We start from the raw sequence: 27,953 nt of genomic DNA, 5'->3' as shown, positions 1-27,953 counted from the left end.
CCTTGGTATTAGCAGAGTTGGGAAAACAGATTTGTGGATACAATATTGGGAAGTTTACACCAACACATGCCGTAATAAATGGGAAAGAGATGTAACATTTTAGATGTTCGATTGTTCTCTTTTAATCCGTGTCCAAATAAGTTGAGTTAGCTTATTCACTGGTTTCCAGATGTCCTCATGAATAAATCCCAGACTGTTCTAACACAATGGTTCCCCTAAAATATAAACTGTAATGACATTTTAATCAATCCTAGGTCAAACAGTTTGTATAGACAGGGCTCTATTTGCAAGACAAAATACGTTGCATGAATGTACCAAATGAATACAAACTGCTGTGCCACATGCATTTAGGACCAACGTTTAATGATTTTACAGTTGTGTTTTTCTGTGATAATATGTTCATATACCAATCAGGCTGATGCGGAGGGCCCTTTAGTGCCCTCTTGTGGCGCCCCAGGGGACCGCTAACCTCCTTTGGAAATGACTGGGCTAATTGTCTGTGCTACAGAATATATGCAAAAACGAAATACAATTCTTACTATACCCCCGTGCATGATTAAATATGTGAATACATTTGAAAAAAAATATTTGAAAGTGGGTTCCATTGATTATTCATTATTGTCTACGATGGGGAGCAAAATAAGTGAATGCATCGGGTATGTAGCGACATCTATCGGTCAATCAATGGTATTATTGTTCCTAAAGGTTATTATCCCTATAGGCTAATATTGGAACGCAAAGTTGTATTGTGGTAGATGCATTGTTTTATTTCAAAGCAATTCCCTAATCAAAATGACAGTGACTATTTGATTGTATGTTGTTCTGACATGAATCAATCAAAACATGTCTGAAAAATGTTAGTTATTCTCCATCGTTCAATAAAGAAACACCTATTTAGCGAGCAAAAATGACTTCAAACAACTGTGTGTGTGTGTTGTGTGTGTTGTGTGTGTGTAATACTATGGTTTATGTGGGCCAAAAAAACAACACTCAATGGGGATGGTTGAAAACATGCTGGACAGGACCGGACCGGGTGGTAAATCGAACTCACCCTCTGGTGTCCGGTGGGGATCGTTACACCACGTCATCCCGACCAGAGAGGGAGGTGTTGACTGTGTTGGTGGTGGCGGAGGAGGAGGATGTTTCGCTCCAGTTGTCATTCCTTGGGAAATAATAAGGAGGCGTGATCTCGACTTACCTGTTCGCAGCAGCAGGAGCGTTTCGGAGCTCCAGGTTCCTGAACTGCGTCTGTTCCTGTGAGATAGGAACCCTGGCGTCGCTACAGCGGAAGGTGGAGCTGGCCTTGAAGGTATGTGTACCTCGCCTCGAATCATCTGGTAACCTGTTTGTTAACGTGGTCTACCGTCGTGTTGACCCCGTTTAAGTGACTTCTTTTCCCAACGGACGGGCCTGGGATACTGGGAGTGTTGGCGAGGTCTTGTCCTGCTAGTGCGCTAATGGGATCACCTCCAAGACAACGAACAAAGTGTACTGTTGACTTTAGTTTCGTAGACCTTAAGTTAACTTTTTTATGTTTACTTTTACAGGACGTTTTTGTGTCCAACACTGGGTCACTGTTGACTGTTTTCCCCATGTTACGCCAGTGTACTGAAGGGCTTTACGCAGTGTTTTTTAAGTTTGTTATTCATATCACGCTCGTCCGGTCGCCATGGGCTCTGTAGGTGCGGTGTTGTTATACAAATCAATAGAAAACTGGAAAACCTGTTCCGTCTGCTCATACCCACCGGTAGCTCCGCGTCTAACTGAACAAGTCTTTGCAAAGCGAGGACAATACCGTTTGACAATGACAATGACACAATGACAATGATTTGAAACTTAAATTTAGCCTATATCTTTTGGTTGATCCTTCACAAAGGTTCAGTGAACCATGTTTGCTGTTGATTAATCCATGTTGCACTTTTGTAACGCTTCATCATCATGTCTTATCAATTCCTTTCCAATCCGGACATGTCTATTTTCCTTCCTAGGAGGCTAAAAAGGCTTTGAGTGGTGGCTCCAAAATGAGTGTGACATCATGGTTCCTGGTGAGCAGCTCTGGCACACGCCACCGGTTGCCACGGGAGATGATCTTCGTGGGTCGTGATGACTGCGAACTGATGCTGCAGGTGTGTGTGTGTGTGTGTGTGTGTGTGTGTGTGTGTGTGTGTGTGTGTGTGTGTGTGTGTGTGTGTGTGTGTGTGTGTGTGTGTGTGTGTGTGTGTGTGTGTGTGTGTGTGTGTGTGCGTGTGTGTGTCAGAGAGAGTTTCTTTGTGTGTCTTAGCATGTGCATATGAGGAAAGATAATATATGGTCTAAATTGTGACACTGAACTCTGCTTTCTGTATACGGTAAACGGCAGCACTTGGTACCAGCACTTGGTCGTGTGGATGCTGTGTGATTGGCTAATGGCCAGACGGTCCCATTGACTGGAAGAGTGTGAGGGTTGAAAGGGCGGGAAGGGAGTTGACATCCTTATGCGTAGACGTGTACGTATACGTAACCCGATGACGGAGCCGTCTCAAAGCATCTCCCCAGGTTTCCTTCCAAACAATAACATGCAATGCAACAAACGCATTCCACTGTGGTGGCTCTCCCGCTTAGTGACTGGGCCCAGAGCTAGTTGGAGGAGCTGTAGGACTGTATGTGTCACTGTACTCTCTCATTCTCTCTACACAAGTGGAGGGTAGAGGACTGTTGCCTTGGATACAGTGTACACTGTGTATTACTTTCTTTACTCGATAAGGTATAATCCAACTAAATGCTGTGCCCACCGCAGATGTTGGCTGGATTCAAAAGCATCTCTTATCCAACCTCAGGCAGCCATGGATCCAGGATTGTAAAAAAACAAACACAGAAACCAGAGGCTTTCCCTCGCGTAGAAAACATACTCCTCTTAACCTTTGTTTTGATTAACATGCTCATTTTGGACTGCCTACTTGTATGGCACTCATACAGCATAACCCAAAGCTAACTACAACCCTTTTTTCTTATGTCAATGCAGTATAATACATGTAGTTTCATAATCAACCAATCACATCTGAATGTCCTTGAAAAGGAAGAAAGAAACCAATGGTTCTTGAAGAGTTGTATCAACTACACTAGCCTCAGGCAGGGCCTTCTCAAAATTCCTTGGTGACCGGTTTGTACTGAGACTGGTTTGGCAGGGTATCTTGTCATTTGGCCCGTGGAATTCCTGTATGTTTGTCATTTTGGTACTCGCTGTATACGTTGCGCTACTGCTACGAAATGCTGCTGCCAAATCTCAATGTCACCAAACGTCTCAGTCAACACACTTCTCCCACAACAGGGGCCACTGTAAACCGGGGGAAAGGGCGATTACAAGAAGTGTCGAATGGACAAATAGTGGAGTGTCCCGTACAGGGAAGAGTTCCCAAAAACAAATCAGAGCTCAATCTATTGAGCGAACACTCTCTTGAGTGCAATTATTAGTCCACTCAAGTGGGGGAGAGAGGAGGAACAACACTTGGGTCCATAAAGGAACCGTTGGAAATCAGCATTCTTTTTTCAAATGTGTTTGGCTGTCTCTGAGCGTGTCGGTGGGCCGGCCTTACGGTGTCTAATGAGGGGGGAACAGTGGGCTGTGCTGAATAAGCAGTGCCTCACAATTAAGGCCGGCATGTTCCCAAAGTTAATGTGCCTCCTCTGGCGTGTGATTGCGTGAATGTGTGCGCACAGATAACACTTGAGTTCAGCGTGCAGAGCTTGGTAATCCGTTCTCTAATGACGAGTGACTGTTGGGGTCCGTTATGGTCATTTCCAGATCTAGGTGTGGATCGTATTCTGACACAACTGTTGGGTCATTCTTTTTCTATATGTCCAAGTATATTCCGAGTCCATAGGGGACGCTGATGAATAGTATGATTTGTGTTGCTTTGCAGTCGCGCAGCGTGGACAAACAGCACGCCGTGATCAACTACGACTCCAACACGGACGAGCACATGGTGAAGGATCTGGGCAGCCTGAACGGGGTGAGTAGGTCCGTCCTCTTGTGCCGGGACAGACCGGTTCTGTCCGGAGTCCAAAGAAAGGCCCCCAGGTACGGGGAACAGGGAAGCGATCTCTGGAGGCTCCGCTCTGAAACCCAGACGGCTCCCCTATAAAAGGGTCAGCAAACAAAAGAGCCTCTTTCTCTCTGAGCCAGAGACCGGGCACCGTTTGGTATAACGGCAGCAGCCATCAGGGAGTCTGGAATTTCATGCTATAGGCTAGAACCTGTCTGTTTTAGGGTTTCTAATAACCACCCACATCCACACAAACACACACACACACACACACACACACACACACACACACACACACACACACACACACACACACACACACACACACACACACACACACACACACACACACACACACACACACACACACACTCCCCTGCTTAGAGACTCACTGGCGCTGCCCTTGCACTTATATCCTGCAGAAAAGCAGATTTGAGCAGAAGGAATAATCTGTCTTTGTTCCCCTGAAGTGTGTGTTTTGGCCTTGGCCCCCGCAGCAGACAGACTAATCAGAGCAGAACCAAACACGCACCGGCAACTGAGACCAATATGGCTGCCCTCTCGCCCCTTCACTTGCTCCTAATGTTTGTTGTGTCTGTTAGAGTTGGGTATATTAGAGTTTTCTTCCTGTCATTCTGCCTGGTTGTGTTGACCACACCGACCATACAATTGCAACTGATCACTACCAAGCGATAGTGATCAGTTGAACTTATCTTCTGGACAAAGTCACGCTTGTAGGGGCATTACAGCGCTCACCTTCCCTTCCCGAGTGGAGCCGGTCGTTGCACAATGACATAATCTCATTAGGGCTTTAGCGTGCAAGTGGCTTTACCGTGCAGGTGGGAAAGGGGCCAAATGCAAAAGCATCTCATGCTGACGCTGCGCAGGAGGAAACGTGGGGCTTGACCGCAACATACGCCGTTGTACATGATGTAGGTGTCTGCTCAATATGTGTGACTTGCTATAGAATAACAACACTAACATTGCTCTCTGTCTCTCTCCCTCTGCCTTTCTCTCTCTCTCTCTCTCTCTCTCTCTCTCTCTCCCTCCCATAGACGTTTGTGAATGACCTGCGAATCCCCGAACAGACCTACATAACCCTCAAGCTCTCTGATCTCGTTCGCTTCGGCTATGATATCCTTTATGTCAATCACCTTTTGTTTTTTCTTAGTTTTGTCTCTCTTGATTATTCAACCGATACTGCAGATTGCCAGCAGTCCCTTTTTAAATGAGCCGGGAGACTGTACAGCTCTCACAACGCTGATCGTTTTTTAAGTTGTTTCCTCTGTTTTGTTGAGCGGGCCATTGTAGCAGCGGTCGACTCAGCCGGCTTATGCATGCTTGTTACAGGGGACAAAAAACTCAATGTTCTTTGTTCACCTTTTGACCCCCCAGCCAGACCAGAAAAGCATTGAAAAAGATAGTTTATGGTTTGACATCAATATGAAAGCGCTGCTTTGAAGAGGGCACCGTGGTGAAGCATTGTCTAGGGGAAACTCCCATGCAGGAGCATTAAGCACGTGGTGGCAAACGTCTCTGGATTCAGGTTACTATAAATATGAGCCTGTGTGAAACTCATCAGTCCATAATTGTATTTCTAGTCCCCTGCTCTGATAAAACAGAGAAGTGGCCAGCCACACATTCCTGTTCATAATAGTATCGTAAAACCTATTCAGGGTTATTGGCATGAAGCCTTTCAAAATAGAAATGATGATGAAGACCCAACTGTCAAGGAATGAATCAAGGGCTTCTGAACATTGTGTGTGCCTTAACAACTCCCCCACATGACCATGTGTACATCCTGGAGAGGAGTCAGCACAAGGTGCCAGAAGAGGCCCTGAAAGTAAGTAATGCTTCTACAGACTACCGATATATTTCTGAAGGATTGGCATATTTAAAGCTTACCTATTCCTTACCTTACCTTAGTTCCATGTTTTTTTTAAATGCACACAAAAAACACATACCACTACCGGACATGCCCATGCCTATACCTGTGGTGATGAGGAGTCTCACACAAAGTTCCCCTTGTTGTGTCTGCAGCATGAGAAATACACCAGCCAGCTGCAACTGGGCCTGAAGGCCCTGGAGGCTAGGAGGAAAGAGAAACCGCAACCGCAAAAGCACAAGGACACTTCTAATGGCACGCCGCTAGAACGGGTGGAACGCAAGGCCTACTCCGCCACAGGTACATGCTTGGGGGGGGGGGGGGGGGGGGGGGGGGATCGATCATGTCATGGTTCCGATCCCTTCTGCCCACTCTGAGGTCCTGCTGTATGTATTCAGGTTTGCTCATTTGCTTCCCAGAGCAGGAAGCGGAAGCCTTTTTTTGTTGCTGTGTTCCGCATGAGCCGGCGTTGAAGATGTCCTGATAAGAGAGGCTTTGGTTCTGTTGATTACGTGCTTCCCCTGGGGGAGATAAGGCAAGAGAGCGAAGATGGGAGCTGTCACATCCTATAGACTCAAAGCGTAAGGACAGGTTGTATTGGGATGTGTTTACAAGGAAGGCTGTTTGCGTTGGTGAGGCGTCTGCCAAGGCGAGCTAAAGCGGGGAGATGTTTGAGGACAAGCGCACTGGTTGGCTTATCTGCTTCGGCCACGGCTGGGTGTGTTTGAAACGAGGTGGTGGCGTGCCGTGAGCAGGCGGCGACAATGCTGAACACGTGTGCTAAGAGGAACTGGATTGGGCGCGTTTGTTTCGATGCCAAGTTGACACTGGCGGTAACGGTGCGTCTTCCGTATGAAAAGCATGCATGTCGTGCGTCTGGATTTCCTTCTCATCTGTGGTTTTGAAACAAAATTTGCCATGCAAAATATTCTGAAATAGAAAATCACTTTGTGAACGAGGTCTATTCAGAGTTAGAATAAGCTCCCTGTGTCTGCTTAGCTCTGGCCCGTCCTGCTTTTTAACCATCCTTTAGCCTGGTGGGAAAACTACAACTAGGGCTAAGAATAGGGCCCTTCCCTTCCTCTGGTCTCGGGGGAGAGAGAGTGATGGAATGCATGCATGGTGTTGCTCCAGAACGATGTCAATCATTGACTTCTACTAACCCTGTGAATCTGGTGCGGTGGCCAGGAATCCCTTTCAACGTTCTTGCTTTGATTTTTTTTTTATCAAAGGTAATACAGCTCTCCACTGAAACCTGAGAGAGGAACTACCCTCTATTGATTGAATCGTCATTTCAATGCGTCATTAATAAAAGGTTTTTGTTTTAATTGACATTTAGTATCACTACATTTCTTTTACAAAAAGGGGATCTGCATAGTGCAACCGGAAGCAATTCGGCTACTTAATAATCCTGACTAGACACAAAGGCAGGAAGAATAATTATCTGCAAATATTATGCAAAGCTGTCTGTAGGGCTTCATTTGTTTGTCTTAAAGCTATAGTCTACCTTTATGGTTCAATCAAAGTTCATATTGGGAGAAAAGATTGGACAACAACTAATTCATTCCACTCGACAGAGGTCTGACTGTGCAACAGTATCACTGGTAGCCTAATGCTATTTGGGTTACTGGAGGGTGACTATTTCTGTATATTTGTGTGCCTGTGTGGCTTTTTCAGCCGCAGCTGTACAGGGTGTGGAGAGTTTCCTGTATTCCAGCTGTCTGGTGGGATTCAGCCTTGTACTGTCTGAATTTCTATCTGTGTTTTTTTTTTTTTTTTTTTTTACGTTTTTCACTGACTCCACCACAAGCTAGCCATCATTTCCTGCTGGGATCTTAAATGGAAAAACCTGCAGAGGTTGACCCCCTTATATGTTATCCCTTTCAAGAAGAATGTATTTTTATAGCCTTTCTGAGTTTCAAACCCTAAGCCTCTGGTCCGTTGGAACATTCCGGTAGCCTACATGCTAGCATGAGCCCTCCGACACCGAGCCCACTGCTCCCAGCGGCCGGGCCAGTGGAGGCGTGTCGCCTCGCCCTTTATGTTTTCCAAAGCTGGAAAGGGAAGGCTTGGGTAAGGGGAACGGAATGAGTAACATGCCTCCTCTACTTCCCTGTCACTCTGTTGATGTCTTATTGTGCGTGGCCCCAGGCAACAGCCACGCGGGGCTGTTGGGTCCGCCTGAGTACGGCTGGCCGGCGCAGGAGGCTCCAGAGAGCGCGCTTTAGACTCTGTCTATCAGGCAGGCAACAGGCCCGCAGATTATCTGATTAGTGTGGCCGGCCTCGCTCCTCCACCAACCCTTCTGTGACCCAATGCTCAGTGTTTCGGGGGGGGGGGGGGGGGATGTGCACCCCCTGCCCCTTCGAAGCTGCTCCTGTATTGGGGGAAGATCCATGGGGTAGAGAATTGAGGTCATCCACAGCAAATATGATGACGACAGAGTGCAATTATGACTGATGTTTATAATATAATTGACGTGAAATTAAAATAAACAGTTTTATATCTAGCCTTCTTATATCTAGAATCAAGGGACCTACAATGAATCATCATCATAATGATGATGATGATTCATTGTAGGTCCATTATTACCAAGATATTGTTATCTACACACGATCAAAAGCACATTCTCCTTCACATGCGTTTTCCCTTTTTTCACAACTCAAAGCTCAACAAGGTTGAGCTTTGCGTTGTGACCACAACCCTATGCTGCAGTCACGTCTGCGTGGGCGGTTGGAAGATTAGGATTAGTTTTGTTCTGATTCATGCTGTGGGGATTAGGTTTGGGTTGCTCATGTGATCGGTTCAGCAATCCTTGCTCTGTGTTAGTTGCTTGTTTTGTTCTTTTAATAAGTTTCACCTTTTACAGTTTTAGATTTTTCTTGTCACATATTCAACTTAAATGAACGCTGTCTAATATCCATTTGTGTCCTCTTCCTTTGGTGGGCCTGTGTTGTGTTTGCGTGTCTATTAGCGACCTCTGACAGTCCAATATCCAAGCCTACTCCTCTGTACGGACAGCCTTCTTGGTGGGGGGAGGACGAAGACCCTGATAACAAACCGGAGAACAGTGGTGGAAAGCAGCCGGACCAGGAGTCCACAGGTCAGAGGAAGCATTTCCTGTTTGCTGAGTCCATGTTTCTACACCATCACCACGACACTTAAAGTGTCTGTGAACCCGCTGACACTGGCTGGAATTCAAACACAGATTTCCCGGCGGGGAGGTATATACGATATAGTACAATGCCACACAGTGTGGTACACTGCATATAAGCGTGTGTGAGAAGCTTAACCCTCACCCGTACATGAACATAAAATAAACCGCTGCTTAGGCAGAGCTCTACACGTCGAAACACGCCGTAGCGTTATCCTATCGGTGTCCGGGAAGCCTTACCCTCTCCCGGCCGCAAACATAAAAACATCAAAATCAGCCTGTTAAATGTGAATACAGCGTGTCCAGAGCTCTCTCTGGAGCCCAGTGAGGGCGTCCAGTTATGTAATGTAAGCCGGACCGGACCAGGCCAGGGCCTGTGGGCAAAGGCTCCCTGCCTCGTGATGGATTATTAGCCTCTAAGCGGCTGGACAAGTGGACGGGAGGCCGGTTGTTGGCCTGATGTTTCCCATCCAATGGTAGATTATGACCGCTCTGCTGGACCCTGGGGTGTGTGTGTGTGTGTGTGTGTGTGTGTGTGTGTGTGTGTGTGTGTGTGTGTGTGTGTGTGTGTGTGTGTGTGTGTGTGTGTGTGTGTGTGTGTGTGTGTGTGTGTGTGTGTGTGTGTGTGTGTGTGTGTGCGCGCGCGTGTTCTTTCCACATCCAACTGGCAGCCCGAGCCTGACGGCTCAATCCTACTTCAACGCTGCACTCTGCGCGCTAATTAATATCCTCCACGTCAGGGGCGAATGCAATGTTCAAAATGTCTGGTCAAATGTCCACAAATAGGAGGGCAATTCAAGTCAATGCATTTCCTGTCAATTAAACAGGAAATTATAAAAAAAAAAAATCAAACATGATGAAATATACTGCCCGTGTTTATTGAATAACAAATAGAAGGGTCCTTCACTCCTACAGAACTCCCAACAGCTCTTCCTACAGGCGTGTTCAGCTCACAGTGGCGGTGGCAGATGTATGTTCTGTATTGACCGTGTCCCCGCCCTCTGTGTGCCTCCTAGAGCCCGCCATCAGAGACCTGCCCAGAGAGGGAGTCAATGGCTCTCTGTCCGAAAGCACCGGCAAGGCCGCGTACGCGTACCGCCGCGAGCCCAGCTACTTTGAGATCCCCACCAGAGAGTCCCAACAGCGGACCGCCAAAACCCCAGAGGAGGGCGTGGTGCAGGAGGTGCCCACCAAGGACACCCCTGACCCCGCCCTTACCCCATGTGACCCCTCCACCCCCACCCCCCCGGTGGTCCAGAGCCACGCCTCTTTCACCATTGAGTTTGACCAGGGCACCCCTGGCAAGATCAAGATCAAGGACCACATCACCAAGTTTTCCCTGCGCCAGCAGCGCAAGTTCCCCCCGAAGGAGGCGGCCGCCCCATCCGAGGTGGTCTCGTCCGAGAGCAAGGTGGCGGATTGGCTGGTGCAGAGCAACGTCAGCATGATGATGAGGAGGCGGTCCCACACAGAGGACGACTACAGCACTCAGAGCGACCAGTCGCTTCAGAAGACCACCAAAGGTGACCGTCCCTGAGAGGTTTATAGCCTTTTATTAATGCATGTTATATGTTTCCTGACCGGAAGCTAACTCTTTCTCCTTTCGTTGTCAGGCCACCGGCACAATGACGGAACCCTCAGTGATTCGGAACGACCCTCAAGCATTGCAAACGATCTCAACCAGGCACAGGCTTTGATTCCCCAGAAGGGCTCCCCTCCCCAACGCTCCTCCCCCAACCGCATCGCCCCGCCCCGCCCCGACGACCCCCTCGCCTCTGCGGGGTCTCACTCCCCGCCGACTCCGGGAGAGAGCTGCCCTCACCAGCCCGACCTCAACGACAACCTGACGAAGAAGCGCTCCTCCAAGTCGGTTGTCCACGACGCTCCCCCGGCGGAAGCCTCGGCCACGCCGGGGAACACCAGGAGAGCAGAGCGGCAGGCTCCCTCTGCAGCCGCCGGCCCTCCCGTCTCGGAGAGGTACACCGTCCCCCTGAAGAACCACAACGCGGCGACGGGCTTCGTCCGAGCCGGCTCTCTGAGACGGGAGAAGACGGAGTACCGCATCAGCACCAGCTTCTCCTCGCGCTCCGCCTCCTCCGCCTCGGTCCGGCCCTTCGCTAGCGTGGGCCGCCGATCCAAACTCGCCCAGGACTACAACGCTGAGTTCCTCAAACGGAGCGCCGCCACCGCCGCCGTCGCCAACGGGGAGAAACCCCCGTCCGGCTCCACCCGAGACCGCCCGCCAGGGACGGAGGCGCCCCCGGACTCCCCTCCCTGGAGCCGAGCCGGCACGCCTGCGGCCCCGGAGCCCCACCTGGTCCAGGCGTCCTCTCCTATCCACCAGCCCGTCCCCCTCGTGGCCCCGCGGATGTCCCGGGCCCCCCGGGGAGCGGAGGATAAGCCGGCCCCGCGAGCAGCCCCCCGGGCCGAAGAGGAGGACAACCTCAGCGACGCCGGGACGTACACCATCGAGGACGAAGCCCAGGACAAAGAGGTGGAGGAGGCCCGGAGTCTGATCGACCAGGCAAGTGGCAGCACCGCCCCTTACTCCCTAGAGCGAAGCGAGGGGCCGCGGCCCCTGGGGTTCCTGTGCCTGTAGCTAGTACACATTTAATTCTAAACGTGCTTCCTTTTGACTCTCAAGGGTCTCATTGCGGTCATCGTCAACGGCCCCTACGTTGTCCCATGTACCGGCACTCACACGCCACCCGTGCTTTGTCCCTGACAGGTGTTTGGCGTGCTAGAGAGCCCAGAGCAAAGCCAGTCGACCGAAGCAGACACGTCGGCGGCATGTAGGCCCGATAGTATTGAGTGCGTGGAGCAGCGTAGGCAGAGTAGCAGTGAGGTGCTGAGGCCGTACCCAGAACAGGGAGAGGGTCTGGGACAGGTAAACTCGCCTCAGGGGAGGGGCGGGGCCTCGGTGGTCTGTGGGCCAGTTAGCCAAGCCTTCTTATTGGTTGATTGATCGGTTCTCTTTTGATTGTCTTCACGGTGTTTTGGGTTTTCTCCCGTTTGGCCTTCTTTGACTCATTGGCTGCTGGGTGTTTACTTGATTGGTTGCTCGATTTGTCTCTGTGTCTATATAGTCTCTAATCCAAAGCCCATAGGACAAATCGGATAGAAGTCACAAGCAATTGCATAGAAAATCATGTCCTTGATAATACCAATGGGGTCCTGAAACATTTCCACCAACATTGCATTCATCTTGCAGTGTTCAACCTCTCTTCTCTGCTTATTGCGCAAATCATGGTGACCGACCACTAACCCAACAGCGTTCAATCTAAAGCGAATGGAAAGGTGTCCTCTCCTGAATGGCTGTTGTGGTTCCTCCTCAGAGGGCCCCAGTGTCCCAGGCAGCCCCCAAGTGGATGTCGCGCTGGGCGAGCCTGGCGGACAGCTACACAGAGAGCCAGCCTTCCCCTGGGGACAGCCCCGCCCTGACGCAGCAGCCAGGAGGAGGTGGGTAATGCCTTCCAGCTGACAAGACCGTCTGCGCTTACCGGAGTCTATGATGACCCATGAATATGAATGAAGGTGGACGGGTTAATATGGAAACAGTTCAGATGGAAATATTATTTGAACCGTTTGTGTGTTTTGTTTACTATCGGAGCGGTATACATCTAATCATGAATGTTATCTCGAGGGGAAATGTGTGTCAACTTGACAAAAAATGCGAAAAAGTATTTTTTTTATTGGAGGAAAGGAAATGAACTGTTTCTACATAATATCCACTTGGGAACAGTGGGCTTTGATTATTCATTTTATTATTATTATTATTGTTAGTATTATGTACAAGTCACTTCACTGTGAAATTTGATTCCTTTTCATTCCATTGTATCCATGTCATTCCTTTCATTCCTTGCATTGTCATTTCCTCTATCCGTCTCTAATCCACGAGTGTGACTGTAGAATGTTGAATCGAAACCGTTGTGTCACGTCAGCAGGCGGCGTTCCAACATTCCCCGATACGACGCTCCACAACGAGTCGGGCGGCTCCAGCACCCGCCGGGCCCTGCCCAAAGCGCCTCTGAGCGAGTCGGGCGACGCCCCGGATCCCAGCGGCCGCGTCCGCTACGCCATGCAGTCCACCTTCGAGGTGGTGGACCCGGGCTCGGGGAGCGGCATGCAGCCCCCCGGATCGGCCCCGGACCCCCGGGACGACCTGGAGCCCGACAGCCTCAGCGACGCCAGCCGGTCCGACGACGGCTCGGTGGTGGAGACGAGGCCCGCCCCGTCGACGCCGGACGCCGCCCCGAGGAGCGACGGCGTCGACTCGCCCCGCCTCCCGGCCAAGTCCACGTCTTTCTACGTGGGCTCGGAGGAGGACTCGGGTCCCTGCACCCCCAAGGCCGAGAGGAAGCCCAACCCCAGGCTCTTCTCCACGGCCACCCTGACCAAACAGAGAGGCAGCCTGGACGCCGGGAAGCTCAAGCCCAACGCCTCGGCTCCCCTGCTGGACCGGGGGAGGTCGCCGAGCCCAGGCAGTCCCGAGTCCAGACACAGCGCCTCGGCGGCCCTGATCAGGCAGGAGAGCTTCACCAAGGAGTGCCCCAGCAACACCAGACTGCCCCACATCTCCACCAAGCCGGAGGACGGATCCCCGCGAGCCCTCCACCAGGACACCCACTCTTACCTCAAAGACACCGAGGATCTCCTGGCTTCCATGGAGGCCAAGCTCCACGCGTTCCAGCCGTCGGTCGCTAAGCCTCCTTCAGCGATGGACTCTCTGTCCGGGGAGTCGGACATCGACACCTCCAGCACCGTCAGCCACCACAGCAACAAACCAAACTCGAGCGCCGCCCCGGCTAACGGTATCCACAGGGAGCGCTCGTCGGCCAGCACGGCCAGCCAGGACTCCAACCGCCTGTCCTCGGCGTCCGAGCAGCTGTCGGAGAGGCGCCACGCCAGGGGGCGGGACGTCAGCAGCGGCAGAACGGAGAGGGGCTCCGTCGCACGGCGGCGCAGCGTGAGCAGAGGCGGCTCGATGGACCTGAGCGACGACGCCCAGGGCTCCAGCCTGCCGTACTCGGACCAGGAGGGCGGCAGCCGCCACCACCCGGGCAGGAAGTACACGGTGCCGCTGAAGAAGGAGGACGGTGGCGGCAAAGGCTCCCAGGCGCTGAGCCGCTCCAGCAGCCTGTCGGCCCCCAGGGCCACCAGGGCCTCCATGCTGCGCCGGGCTCGCCTGGGGGACGCCTCCGACAACGAGGCCTCGGAGACGGACCGGCTGGCCAAGGAGGCGGCCTCCAAGCAGAGCAAGGAGGCCAAGAGGTTAACCCGGCTGGACATGCTGGCCATGCCTCGCAAGAGGACCAGCTCCTTCAACGCGCCCAGCGACACGGAGGCCTCCGTCCTACCCCCGGTCTCCAGCAGGTCCACGGGGTTCTCCAACCGAAGCACCGAGTCCAGCAGCGGCTCCACACGCAAGGCCTCGGTTTCGGGGCCCAAGCCGGCGCCCCAGAAGGGAGCGCTCACCAGGACGCCAATCACCCGAGGACGCCCGAGCAGCGCCAAATACACCAGCAGCACAGCCAGTGAGTCTCACCGTCACACACAAACAAACACTGACCTCATGTACACCCGTGTTGTTGCTGTTGATGCGTGGTCCAAGGTAAACGCCTGTGGAAAGTCCACTGCTGAACTGGATTGGTTTGACCGTTTGATTTAGATTTGAGCTGCTCTAACAAAACCTTTGCAAGCTAGGCGCTTAATATGACATTTTTAGCATTTCAAAATGGTTTAATGGACCTAGTTGACCTTATGGACTAACATTCAATAACTTCCTACCTAACAATATCAGGGTGGGAGTAGTTCCTTGTTCATTTTTTTCATATTGTTAATGATCATTCAAAAAGCAACTTCCTAAATTGATCCAGGGTAACATGGGTGTACTAACCTCGTACGGGCTTTCCTGTTTTTATGTAGAAACATTCCTAAAATGTGATGGCTCATTTCAGTTTGAAAATAATGATAGATATATTCAGCAAGCAAAATGTAAATGCCATCAAATAATCATCAATTGGTTGCAGAAAAATTAACCATTTGGTGTTTTTGTTGGCAAATATATAGCAGGCATTTTCTCTCTTTGGTTTTGGGGACTGAGATGCCTCCTGATGGGTCTTTTGGTAGTGCTCCTTGACTCTCTCCCTCTCTCTGTATCTCCTTCTGTCTCTCTACCACTCTCTCCCTGGTTTCCCCCGGGCCTCCCCCTCCTCTAACCCTAACCCTCTAACCCCCCCTCCTCAAACCAATTCACGGCTGCAAGGCTCCAGGAGACGGCAGATGGGTTGCGACTACGCGTCCACCTCGGAGGACGAGTGCGACTTCAAAGACGCCAGCCCGGCTAAACACACACACAACCGCTCCCAACCTTCCCCAGCTCGCAACAGTAGCGTGACGCGCGCCCGCTCGCGGCCCCCGCCCCAGGCGATGGTGGCCCTGCGGCCGAAGAGGCCCGGCCGGGACTCTGAGGAGGAGAGCCAGGAGGGAGAGGCCCTCCACAGCTGGTCCAACCACAGCGCTGAGATCGCACGGTAAACCACTAACGGTGCATTGAACGGTCTGAAAGGGCTTCACAGGTGTATGTTAGCACAAGCGCTCTTTGAAGAAGCAAGGAAAAACAGGGAGAGCATGAGTGGAGAGCATCCTTCTTATGGTTTGCTACTACGTGCTAAAGGGACCACTCCATGAAGGGCTCAGAATGCAATATGTGCCGACCTTAAATCCAAAACGTTGAAAGATCTGTTAAATCGTGTCTATGGTAACTTTTACCATGCATCGCTGATTGTCCTACATTTCCAGGAAGCTCTGTTTCAGGAGCTGGAAGCAAATAGTAGAAAACATTGAGTGATGAAGAGTAATCAAACGCTAAAACTAAAGCACAGGAACCACAGCAGACCCAGGTTAAGGCTATCACTGCTTCTGATACGTTTAGAGAGGTGCCATGTGCTTCCATTTGCTCGTGTGGTGCCTGACGTGACCTCACAGAAATCGGAGCGTATTGCCGTTTGTGTCTGACCGTGTGTCCGACCGCCAAAGAGAGTGCTGATCCCTGTAATCCTCTGGGTAATTGTTTTGGTCCATACTATCTGTACTCTGCTGGGGGCCTCCGCCATACTGGTCGTGTTGTTGTGTGTTTGTGCCCGGCCAGGTTGAGCCAGGACCTAGCCAAAGACCTGGCGATCTTGGCCAGAGAGATCCACGACGTGGCCGGGGAGGGGGAGCCCCCGAGCTCGGCCACGGAGGCACAGGTCCCCGACGCCACCATGACGGCCCACGAAGAGGTACCCCGCACAGCGTCCAAGACCCCCGCTAGACATCCTGCCAGCGCTCCAGACAGTTTTTGTATAGCCCTTAGTCCCAGATACAGTCTCAAAGGGGTGAGCAGGCCGTTTACTTATGACACCCCCCCGATCCTAGAAAGAAAAAACTCCCTTAATTAGCAAGGAAGAGATCTTGGGAAGGAACGCAGTGGTTCCAGGGGTGGTCAGGGGTGCCATGGGTGCCATAATTGACGTGCATACAGGAAAAACATTTTAAATCATTTTGTTTAGGAAAGTCATATCTATGGTGATGGGGTGCTGGCTGGTTAACCTTAAGGGGAGTCCAGGCATTCAGCAACGTTCTAGGCGTCCAGTCGCTGTCACCGCAATGCACTAAAACAGACGGAATAATGACATGGAAGGGGAAAAGTGCATACAAAAGATGTAGGCAACTGCTTATTTGGTGACTACACAAGCACGCTTCGTTGCAATCTGAGACGGTCACATAATCAGACAGACACTGACACACCTCATCTACTCATTCAGAGAGAAGCGTTGACATTGACTTTACGGACACAATCATGTCAAATAATGTTTTACTCCTGAGTTTAAAAAAAAAGGCACTAGAAAGTCCTAAAAGTGATATAATTAGCGTTATTATTGAATGGTGTTACGCCCGCCTCAGTGGTTTCCAACATATAAATCAAAGGGGGTCAACCAATGTCAAATTCATCGCAGCATAGTTTGCATGCACCGCATAGCCTGTCCCTCACTCGACCAAGTGATGTTATCAGACGAGTGCTCCGAGACAAATCAACACACGGTTCAAGTCATGTTATTAGACGAGTGCTCCGAGACAAATCAACACGCGGTTCCCGTTACTTTTTTCAAAATCACAGTTTAAGTTCCATGTCGGCTTGTTTTCAGTTGGTCTCATTGATTTACGTTGATTCACGCTCACTGGTGATGTCATATGGATCCGATTTTTGAAACGGCATGTAAGGCTAATCACACACACCTGGTGGTATAATATGTCCACTTTAAAGAACTAAAAAAATTGTGGGATTATTATCATTCTTTCTAAAAACATCAATCAATGCTATACCTTTTTAATAAGGCATATCGTTTGTGCAGCTAGTACCAATATAACTTCAGCTATTACTCTTACTTCTACTTCAGCTACTACTACTAGTAGTACTTCTACTTCAGCTACTACTACTTCTACTGCTACTACAGCTAGTACCAATACTACTACTATCCCCAAAACCATAATGCAATTCAGCGTCTTTCCGTTTTTGATTCAGCTTCCAGATTTCTTAGCAGTGCACTTCAGTACATCTGACCTTTCAGATTTTTCAGCAGTGCAGGGCAATACATTTGAACTTTCAGATCCTTCAGTTCAATTCCTTTTACATTTCTGCATTTTTTTTTTTAATACTTTATTTTTTAGAATCACCACGTGTCTGTACATTCAAATGTACACATGAAACAATGAGACAAAAAACACAACAACAACATTGATAACAAACTAGACACGCACATAAAGCAACATAAACAAACAAGCAAAACAAACAAACAAACAACTACATTGACAACAAACTAGACACGCACATAAAGCAACATACACAAACAAGCAAAATAAACAAACAAACAACAAACTAAAAAAATAAATAAAAAAATAAAAACTAAAAAAAAAGCAAGCAACGAGACAAGAGACACATAAAACAGATGGAGAAAAATAATTAATAAAACAAAAAAATATATATATACAGGTGCTGGTCAAATTATTAGAATATCATGAAAAAGTTGATTTATTTCAGTAATTATATTCAGAACGTGAAACTTACATATTATATAAATTCATTACACACAGAGCGATATATTTGAAATGTTTATTTCTTTTAATTTGGATGATTAGTACTGACAATTACTGAAAATCCCAAATTCAGTATCTCAGAAAATTAGAATATTAGTTACGACTAGTACAAAAAATGATTTTTTAGAAATGTGGGCCAACTGAAAAGTATGAACATGGAAAGTTTCAGCATGTATGGCAATCAATACTTAGTTGCAGCTCCTTTTGCCTGAATTGCTGCAGCAATACGGCGTGGCATGGAGTCGACCAGTCTGTTGCACTCCTCAGGTGTTATGAGAGCCCAGGTTGCTTTAATAGTGGCCTTCAGCTCTTCAGCATTGTTGGGTCTGGCATCTCGCATCTTCCGCTTCACAATACCCCATAGGTTTTCTATGGGGTTAAGGTCAGGTGAGTTTGCAGGCCAATCAAGAAGAGGGATACCATGGTCCTTAAACCAGGTACTGGTAGATTTGGCACTGTGTGCAGGTGCCAAGTCATGTTGGAAAATGAAATCGTCACCTCCATAAAGTTGGTCCGCGGCAGGCAGCATAAAGTGTTCTAAAACTTCCTGGTAGACTGCTGCATTGACCCTGGACCTCAGGAAACACAGTGGACCAACAGCAGCAGATGACATGGCACCCCAGACCATTACTGACTGTGGAAATTTTACACTGGACTTCAGGCAACGTGGATTCTGTGCCTCTCCTGTCTTCCTCCAGACTCTGGGACCTTGATTTCCAAAGGAGATACAAAATTTACTTTCATCTGAAAACATAACTTTGGACCACTCAGCAGCAGTCCAGTCCTTTTTGTCTTGAGCCCAGGCGAGACGCTTTTGACGTTGTCTCTTATTCAAGAGTGGCTTTACACGAGGAATGCGACAGCTGAAGCCCATATCTTGCATACGTCGGTGTGTGGTGCTTCTTGAAGCACTGACTCCAGCTACAGTCCACTCTTTGTGGATCTCCCCCACATTTTTGAATCGGTTTTGTTTGACAATCCTCTCCAGGGCGCGTTTATCCCTCTTGCTTGTACACTCTTTTCTACCACATCTTTTTCTTCCCTTCGCCTCTCTATTAATGTGCTTGGACACAGAGCTCTGGGAACATCCAACCTCTTTGGCAATGACCTTTTGTGTCTTGCCCTCCTTCTTTAAAGTATCAATGGTCAACTTTTGGACAGTTGTCAAGTCAGCAGTCTTCCCCATGATTGTGTGTCATACAGAATCAAAACGAGAGACCATTTAAAGGCTTTTCCAGGTGTTTTGAGTTAGTTAGCTAATTAGAGTGTGGCACCAGGTGTCTTCAATATCTGACCTTTTCACCATATTCTAATTTTCTGAGATGTTGAATTTAGGGTTTTCATTGGTTGTCAGCTATAATCATATTCTTTTTGGCAAAAAACACTTATAATGTATCAGTCTGTTTGGAATGAATGTATACATTCTACAGGTTTGACTTTCTAAATGGAATTAATGAAATAAATCAACTTTTTCATGATATTCTAATAATATGACCAGCACCTGTATATATACGAGTAGGATAATCACAGATATAGCATTATGATTAAGTTAATTATAGTAGGTTGACCACTTGGCCCATCTTAACTCATATACTTTGAGGTTTCCCCTCATTTTATATGTTATATACTCCATTTTGTGTACCTGCTGAGTGGTGTCCCTCCATTTTTCTATTGTGGGTGGGGTTTTTTGGAGCCAGTGTCTGGAGATTTGTTTTAAAGCGGTTATACGCAGCACTCTAAGCAAGTAGTTGTCTTTTTCCTCATGGGATGTGTCTATGGTCTTTCCCAGCAGTATATAGTCTGTATTTAGTTCAACAGCACATCCTACAATGTGACAGATTTCTTTCTGTACCTTTTCCCAAAATATCTGCAATACAGGACATGACCAGAATATATGTTGTACGTTAGCGTATGATTCTCCACATTCCCTCCAGCAGTTTGTTGTGATTTTATTATTGTATTTAGCTTGCTGCACTGGTGTTATAAAGAATCGTGATTGTATTTTCCACGCATATTCTCTCCAATATGGCGATACAGTAGTTGTGTGAACATTCTGATTCATTTCCCTCCAGCTCTCCTCTGATATGCCTAAATTCAATTCTTCTTCCCATTTCAGTTTTGCTTTTGTGTCTTGATGTTCACAGTTATTTTCCAGAATAGTATATACTGCCGAAATTTGATTTGGGACTTTGATTTTATCATAATTCTTTATCAAAAATTGTACTAATGGATGTATGTCTCTGCTGGTCTTGTTTTTAATTTCACTATTTTGAATATAGCTGCTTATTTGTAGAAATCGGAAGAAGTGGGAATGTGGCAAATCATACTCCTTGCTTAAAGATTCAAATGATTTGATCCCCTTTTCATTCAAGCACTGTCCAAAAATGATCAACATTTCTGCATTTTTAGCAATGCTTTTCATTCAAGCTGTCACTTTATTTGTTTCCAACCATTTACATTTTTATAAATGGTGCCCATGGTTACATTGTTTACTCCATTTAGACTTTTGAACTCTGTTCAAATCCATTCAATTGATTTAAGCCATTTGATGTTTCTTTATGTCTTAATCTATGTGGCTTTATTAAAACATGTTTTCAACCTCACTTTGTACTACAGCTCTCAGCATACAGCATTTTCTAGATTTATTAGAAGCGTTTAGACCTTACCAAACTAATGTGTGGCTCCTAATGGCTGATGGTCTGTTGGTTAATGCAGCTGGTTAAGCACATTCCAGAGGCAGGGCTCAATCACCAGAGAGGTCCTCCAAGCCCTACGACTCCCAAACACCTCGACCAGAACACTGGGGACCACAAACACAACAACACAAACCGGCCTCGCAACAGAGAAGAGGTACTCAACCATGTCATGTGAACCTCAATTTAATGATGCTGAATTGATTTGAAAAAAATCTATTATTATTGTAGTAGTAGTAGTAGTAGTAGTAGAGGATCATCTCAATGGTTTATATAGATCTCCCCTTAAAATATCCATGCATATAATATATTTGTGAGAATTACTGAAAGTAGTTTTTTGGGATATCTTAAATGTTTCTATGCTTGAAATCTTCAATTGATCCGAAATCCATGTTGGAACTCTTTGAATATCTTGAAAAAAAGGGCAATGTCTTTTGTCCCTTTACTCAGGATATAGCTGACCAGCTGATGTTGAATCCCGTGACTCAGATTTCCCTTGTCATCAGACAGAACACTGACCAGCTCACGGAGAAACTCAAGTAGGAACAATGACTCATGTGTGTCGCACACTCAACCTCCCCCTCCTGTGCTCACTCTGGGTTTATTGAGACGTTTCATACATCTTCCCTGATCGTCAGTCTCGGTGTTGAGACTGCAATACGATGGTATTAAGATGGTTAAGATGGTAAGACCATGAGGGTTGTAGATCATCTCCACTTGGACCTGAACTCTGGGTGAGGTGTAATGGCCCTGAAGAGCAAACCAGTGATGGCCTGTGGTTGTCTGTTTTTCTTTGTGATCTCAGGGTGCGCTTCCAGGATAGGATGGATCTTTGGGAGGAGGTCGAGGCCAAACTCACTCGGGATAACCACATCCCCGTCGTCAAAAGCTCTAACAAGGTTGGCTTCACTTCCTGCTGTTTATTATGTGGTTATTTATTGCATGATATTTAAAAACCAACCGTTCGGTCCTATATCTGTTTCAGGAGGTCGCATCCATTCTGAACGAGCTCAGGAGAGTTCAAAGACAACTCGAAGGTAAGCCTACACAGAGAGCGACTTCTTTGATTAGTTTGGAGTTTTTTTAGATAAAAATGTGAAGAAACCACTGGCACAATGTATGTGGATGATCATACTGACCGCCATCCAATCCCTGTCCTCCTCCAGTCATCAACACCATCATGGAACCCAGCAGGAGGCCTGAGCAGGACAAGTCCTCCGCACGCCCCACCGCTGCAGCCCGCTCGTCGAGGGCCGACCCCCGGGACTGGAGGACCACCCACTCGGCGTCTCACCGCGGCGGAGGGAACAGGCCCGGGGAGAGCGTGAGGAGGACTGCCGTGACCCCCGATGACGCCAGAGATGGATATGTGGTTTGAGGTTCCGATACCAAGGGAGCGGTTCCTCCTTTTTACTCGCCACACTGCGCTTCTTTCGCCGTCGCCACCGCAGACCTCCTCAAAACCCCCTGCTACAGGTGTAGGAAAGCACCGCTGGGGGGGAAGTGAGAGTCGCTCCCCCGGACAGCTGCATGTTAAAACAACACCGCACACGAGGGGTGACAAGGCCTGCAGCAAACATGTGGACATGGCGCAATCAATGGAGGAAAGACGACAACGTTAACCGTCACGCGTGTTTGTGTGTCCGTGCCATGTTACCTCCATCCCCCTTTTGTTTTCTAAAGGGGCTTCAAAACTATACTTGATTTATCTGACATGGTGTCAGTTGCCAGTGACGCTGCCTTGCACAGCACAAACACTACATGATTTAAAAACCAGCGTGAATGTAATCAACTCTTGCACACAAAGCAGCAATCACCTGCTAGGGCTGTTGTAATCGATATAGAGATGTTTTATAGTAGTACCATTTTTGTGGAATATTTCTTTGCGGAACACGTATACTATTTTTCGATTGTAAAAAGTATTTATTGTGCTACTTTAAGCTCTGAACATATGTCAATTTATAAGAGAATTTGATAAACGAATAGACAGTAATCGAAATGTATCTAAAATAGTGCCAGACCACAGATTTCTACATGATCTGACAAAAAAACATGAATGCAATGGGTTCTCTTCAGATTAGGGGTCTACTTTGCATGCAGCATTTCCGTTTCTCTCCCAGGCTGCGGTGAAATTCTCTGTGGAATGTGGGGATGAGAGGAATGAAGAAGCTTAACGTTAGACTCGAACACGGATGTTTAGTCACAAGGCAACAGCAATCCCCACAAGCCTCTCAGGCATTCCTCAGCTCCACCACTTGGAACAAGATGGCTTTTGCTTTCAGCCTGCATCTGGTATCGTTTCTTTTATAGTAATAGGGATTATTATTTGTTATATTTGACATACAACACAATTAGTGGCACAAAGATTTGGCCAAAGGTAGTGTTGGAAAATATTCTCAGGCATCCCATATTCTCTTTCCTAGTGGCTCTCCGAGCATTTTCTCTCTCACACACACACACACACACACACTCACACTCACACTACATCTAAACTCAAACATAAGTTTCACCCTTAAGGGTTACTTTGGCCAGAATTGTCATGACAGAGATTTTCTACACCATGTGTCTCACTTGAATGTGGGCCAACAGTTAATATGATTTTTTTGTGTCTTTATTGGTCGGATTGGCATTAAATGTCATTTAACTCTAACGTTACCTCTCTTGATTGCACTAATGTAAGATTCCACTTGGCTTCATAGAGTGAACTTCCAAGTAAAAGCCACTATGCCAATTCTTTGTGAGGAAGTTTCATTTCCCAATCAGAACATGATCTTTGTTGTTATGATTGAAGGCAGCAGGGGGCACGAACACATGCTTTCAACTTCCCAAAATTGTTTCGTCCACCTACATATGATTCTAATTTGGGTTTCCTCTAAATATTTCAAAGCATTTTTGGCATTGTTTATGACTGTACTTGCCATCATTGTTTACAAATGAGATGAGCAAAAGAATGACAGACATTTGTATTGCTCTGCTCTGACTCAATGCTGCTATTTCTACTTGGGAGAGATGGTGCCCGCAATTTTTTCATCTACACAATGGAAATAGGCGGAGATTGAACTCAGCCTCGTTTATGTAAATCCGTTCTACATCCACTTTAGGCCCACTTTTGTACTTCACTGGCCGTTTCTTGTCCGTCAACCTTGAACTTGTTATCTTTAATGTTTAGTTTTTTTGATGTCCTTGATAATTAAGATCTGGTTACACACTTTCTTCCTTGAAATACCCTTTTTTCAAATAAATAATTATTAAATCGGTTAACATTTCTCTGTGTACTTTTAATGGCCTTACTTTCGTTTTCGTTTTTGTTTTTTTCTGCTGTATAAAACGAAACTTAAAAAGCAGAACTGTTTTCCCTCATTTCAAAAGATAGTTCTTCAATTTAGGATAAACCTGCAGACGTCTGTCGATTCAGCTGTTGAAATATATCATCAAAAGATCACGTAAGTTTTTTTCTATATGCGTTCATTTATTTGTAGGGGTAGCCTATTTATAAAAATAATCAGACCCTGGTTTGTCTCTTGAAATTCGGCACAATCTGAGAAATTAAATCTGCCATAAATGTAATTGCTGTGATGAAAAAAGTATTTAGTTGGCCCTACTGAAACAGTTTGCCGTCTTTAGTGTTCTTGAGTAGATCAGAAATCATCAGAATACAGAAAATGCCAATTCCATACGAAAGTTTGCATGGCAGCCAATGCTCTCCAAGGAAGGTAAGAAAGTCACCCTTTAATCCCAATTATAGCTGTTTTCTGGCGGGAACACCTAATGTTCATGCAGTTGCTTCTGTGTCTAGCGTGCAGGTGTTGTGACCATCGTTTTTGCAATCGGAGCTCTGACTGTACTGGGTGACATACTAGCCGTGACTGTGTTGGAACGGCCCCAACCTGCTCACAACGGGACACTTCCTGCGAATAACGTGTCTGCTGAGAATGCTTCGACTGACCAATGCAGGTTAGCAACTTCTGATAACGATCAACGAGTAATTATACACAATAATCAATTGTAATCTGTGTTTGAGACCCTTTAATTACACTCCTAGTGTCCCCACCCAAACCCACTCCTTGATCCACAGTTTGTTGGTGCTCTATCACTTCAGAATTATTCTAGTGGAGAGCATTCCCTTGGGTGTGACCTATGACGAGGACAACGTCACCTTTGGTGTCCCACTGGAACAAGCCTGGAACGACCTCATCTCCCTGGCCACTGAGAACGTCGAGGTGGCTTCTTTTTACTGGAGCTTGACTGGTGGAGATGTAAACGTCAATTCCTCCTCTGCACTACCTGTGAGTGAAGTATCTCTCATGACCGTTATAACAACAATCTTGGCCTACGTTGAATATTTTTAAAGCTATTTTTGACACAGGGTATGGGTATTCTGGAGAGATTAAAAAAGTTGCCTAGGAGGAACGTGGCGGTGCGGGTGGTCACCAGTGAGCCCACTGTGCCGAACAACTCTACTGACCTCAATATTCTGCTTGAGAACGGTGAGGTGTTTTAGTGCTATACTCATTTGACCTGCTGAACGTGTAGGCTATAACATATCAATTAACCACACCATTAACTTCTTGTTTTTCTGCAGGGGTTGAGGTAAAGAGGGTGGATTTTGGACGATTGACTAAGGGAGTTCTTCACAGCAAATTCTGGATAGTAGACAAACGTCATGTTTTTATCGGGAGTGCCAACATGGATTGGAGAGCCCTCACAGAGGTGACATGAAAGATTTCAACCAAACACACACTCTGGATATTCTACTAAGAGAACTTTTAACCTCCATTTTTGAATTTTGAATCTAGGTTAAAGAATTAGGAGCGCTCATCTACAACTGCACCAGCCTAGCAAAGGACCTCCACAAGATTTTCCAGTCTTTCTGGGAGATGGGCGAATCCAACAGCTCCCTGCCTGAACCATGGCCCTCAGACTACGACACTGCCATTAACAAAGATCACCCCCTGGTGGTGGAAGATGGTAATGTTTCCAGCAGAATCTACCTATCAGTGAGTTCCTGACGTTTCTAGTCCACACTTTCACTAAAAATGTTCTTAGAAAATATACTGCCTTATGTAGCATATTCATTTGTAGATATTTTATGTCTGTCTCTCTCTCTCTCTCTCTCTCTCTCTCTCTCTCTCTCTCTCTCTCTCTCTCTCTCTCTCTCTCTCTCTCTCTCTCTCTCTCCTTCTCTCTCTCTCTCTCTCTCTCTCTCTCTCTCTCTCTCTCTCTCTCTCTCTCTCTCTCTCTCTCTCTCTCTCTCTCTCTCTCTCAGGGTTCTCCTCCATCATTCTGCCCCTCCTCCCGGACGCTGGATCTCGAGGCCATCCTCTCGACCATCTCAGAAGCCGAGCGCTTTGTCGATGTAGCCGTGATGGCGTATTCCCCAACCTCATGGCTGGAACACCACAGAAGGTGAGGCCATTATGCAAGGCACATGGATAGGCAGTAGATGACAAACTACCTACCTTTGATAGATTTTGTATATAGTACAGTTAATATGCATACATATAACAACAGTGAATAAAGGAGTTTGTTCCTCCAGAAGACATCTTTTTTCATTCCATGAAAAACTTTATAAATTTGTGGGTGGTGATAAAAATAAATTAACAATACTTTCTCAAATTAAACAATTAACATATGTAGAGTCTTCTGCTTACAAAATAGCATTTTAGTAGGAACAAATACACAGTCGTCCGACTGAAGTATATGTCAAATTCTGTCAAATGTAGACTTTAAAAGAAAGTCTACTGTGATGGATAAAGTTATTTTCATATATAATTTTGTCTTAGTTTAGACGCCCCTAGTAATCTTTTAACATTCCATTGTTTCCCTGACCTGTGCTTGAACAGCTACTGGCCGGTCCTCGATAATGTCCTCAAACGGGCAGCGTTCGAGCGGGAGGTTAAGATCCGGATGCTGATCAGCTGTGGGCGGGACTCCGACCCGGCCATGCTGCATAACCTTCGATCCCTCGCTTCCTTTAATTACCCCCCCCAAAACATCCGTATCCTAGTGGTGAGACGCATTGCAATACCATATTTACAAGGATCTCTCGCCAAACACAAAAAGCACTAAAGTTAGGCTTTACACATTTTCTAATCTTTCTTTTTATTCCAGAGACTGTTTGTCGTACCTGTGGGAAACAAGACGGATATTCCTTATGCGAGAGTAAACCATAACAAATACATGGTCACTGATAAAGTATCATACATTGGTATGTACTCTTTTGCTTGAAAGGCTGCATTTCAAACTCGTGCCCATTCATTATTTATAAAGGATGCTAACAAGCTTATGTGTTCCCCAGGTACTTCAAACTGGATTGAGGATTACTTTTCAAACACAGCAGGTGTTGGCCTGGTCGTTTCTGAACAGGCCCTAGACCCGCTTCAGAAGACCACAACACTGCATCACCAACTTAAGGCCGTGTTTAATAGGGACTGGAACTCTGAATTTGCTGTAGACCTTGATAACCTGGGCCATAATCCTGACTGTGCACTATCAAGCGCACACAGATAACAAATTAGTTAGGACGGAATGGCCAGGCAAACTTCTAATTAATCAATGCTATATCCCATTCAAAATGTCAGCACAATTGTGATTGTTCTATTGTGTTGATATTTTAATCATGTCTTGAAATATTTTATGATGCGAGCTTTTAGGGAGATTAATATAGAACCGTCAGGGCCGCTCCACCATAGTGTCGTTGTATTTTAAATCTTAAATGGCAACCTAAAATCCAATAATCTCTGCTGTATTTTAACATGGTAATGGTGGAGAGCATATATATAACATTGTTTAGTGTGTGGTCATATAACCTGCAACTTCGTCACAGGAAATTAGACCAAGCTGTCTTTCTACAGATTTTCCTGAGATAAAGTATATTTATGTGTAAATGTTATGTTTGTGTCCCATATGAGATGTCTTGGTTTCACACCCGTTATACAATTTTAAATGGGCAAATGTTTATAAAGAAGCTGTTGGAGAACCTTATTCAATATTTTATTATTAAAATAACGATCAGTTCCTCTGAGATCCAGAGGTGGCACTAAGGCAGCGTATAGATGATG

At 47.0% G+C, this 27,953-nt stretch overlaps 2 protein-coding genes across 8 annotated transcripts; both read left to right on the top strand.

Annotated features, from left to right (window-relative positions):
* The first annotated feature begins 1,094 nt into the window (after positions 1-1,094).
* LOC115543818 (centrosomal protein of 170 kDa protein B) lies at positions 1,095-24,153 on the top strand. 6 transcript variants are annotated; one of them, XM_030356431.1, is made up of 19 exons: positions 1,095-1,309; positions 1,989-2,126; positions 3,900-3,989; positions 5,078-5,156; positions 5,807-5,865; positions 6,063-6,207; positions 8,882-9,010; positions 10,078-10,584; positions 10,675-11,585; positions 11,790-11,948; positions 12,397-12,520; positions 13,006-14,595; positions 15,327-15,594; positions 16,212-16,440; positions 20,915-21,049; positions 21,343-21,431; positions 21,698-21,791; positions 21,878-21,929; positions 22,059-24,153. In XM_030356431.1, exons 2-19 carry the CDS (start codon positions 2,022-2,024, stop codon positions 22,268-22,270), a joined length of 4,977 nt encoding a protein of 1,658 aa, XP_030212291.1. In that variant the 5' UTR covers positions 1,095-1,309; positions 1,989-2,021; the 3' UTR covers positions 22,271-24,153. The 6 variants fall into 6 exon arrangements, with proteins under 6 accessions (XP_030212291.1, XP_030212293.1, XP_030212290.1 ...); XM_030356433.1 differs by having other exon boundaries at positions 13,003-14,595; positions 15,441-15,594; XM_030356430.1 differs by having other exon boundaries at positions 13,003-14,595.
* LOC115543820 (phospholipase D4) lies at positions 22,682-27,876 on the top strand. Of its 2 annotated transcripts, none has more exons than XM_030356444.1 (11): positions 22,682-24,335; positions 24,517-24,605; positions 24,689-24,846; positions 24,992-25,178; positions 25,259-25,379; positions 25,475-25,602; positions 25,689-25,889; positions 26,159-26,298; positions 26,736-26,901; positions 27,004-27,100; positions 27,191-27,876. In XM_030356444.1, exons 2-11 carry the CDS (start codon positions 24,555-24,557, stop codon positions 27,400-27,402), a joined length of 1,461 nt encoding a protein of 486 aa, XP_030212304.1. In that variant the 5' UTR covers positions 22,682-24,335; positions 24,517-24,554; the 3' UTR covers positions 27,403-27,876. The 2 variants fall into 2 exon arrangements, with proteins under 2 accessions (XP_030212304.1, XP_030212303.1); XM_030356443.1 differs by having other exon boundaries at positions 24,968-25,178.
* The last annotated feature ends 77 nt before the right edge of the window (positions 27,877-27,953 follow it).

The sequence above is a fragment of the Gadus morhua genome, chromosome 5, assembly GCF_902167405.1.
Source record: "Gadus morhua chromosome 5, gadMor3.0, whole genome shotgun sequence".
Classification (NCBI taxonomy): domain Eukaryota; kingdom Metazoa; phylum Chordata; class Actinopteri; order Gadiformes; family Gadidae; genus Gadus; species Gadus morhua.
This window is presented reverse-complemented; position numbering and strand designations above follow the sequence as displayed.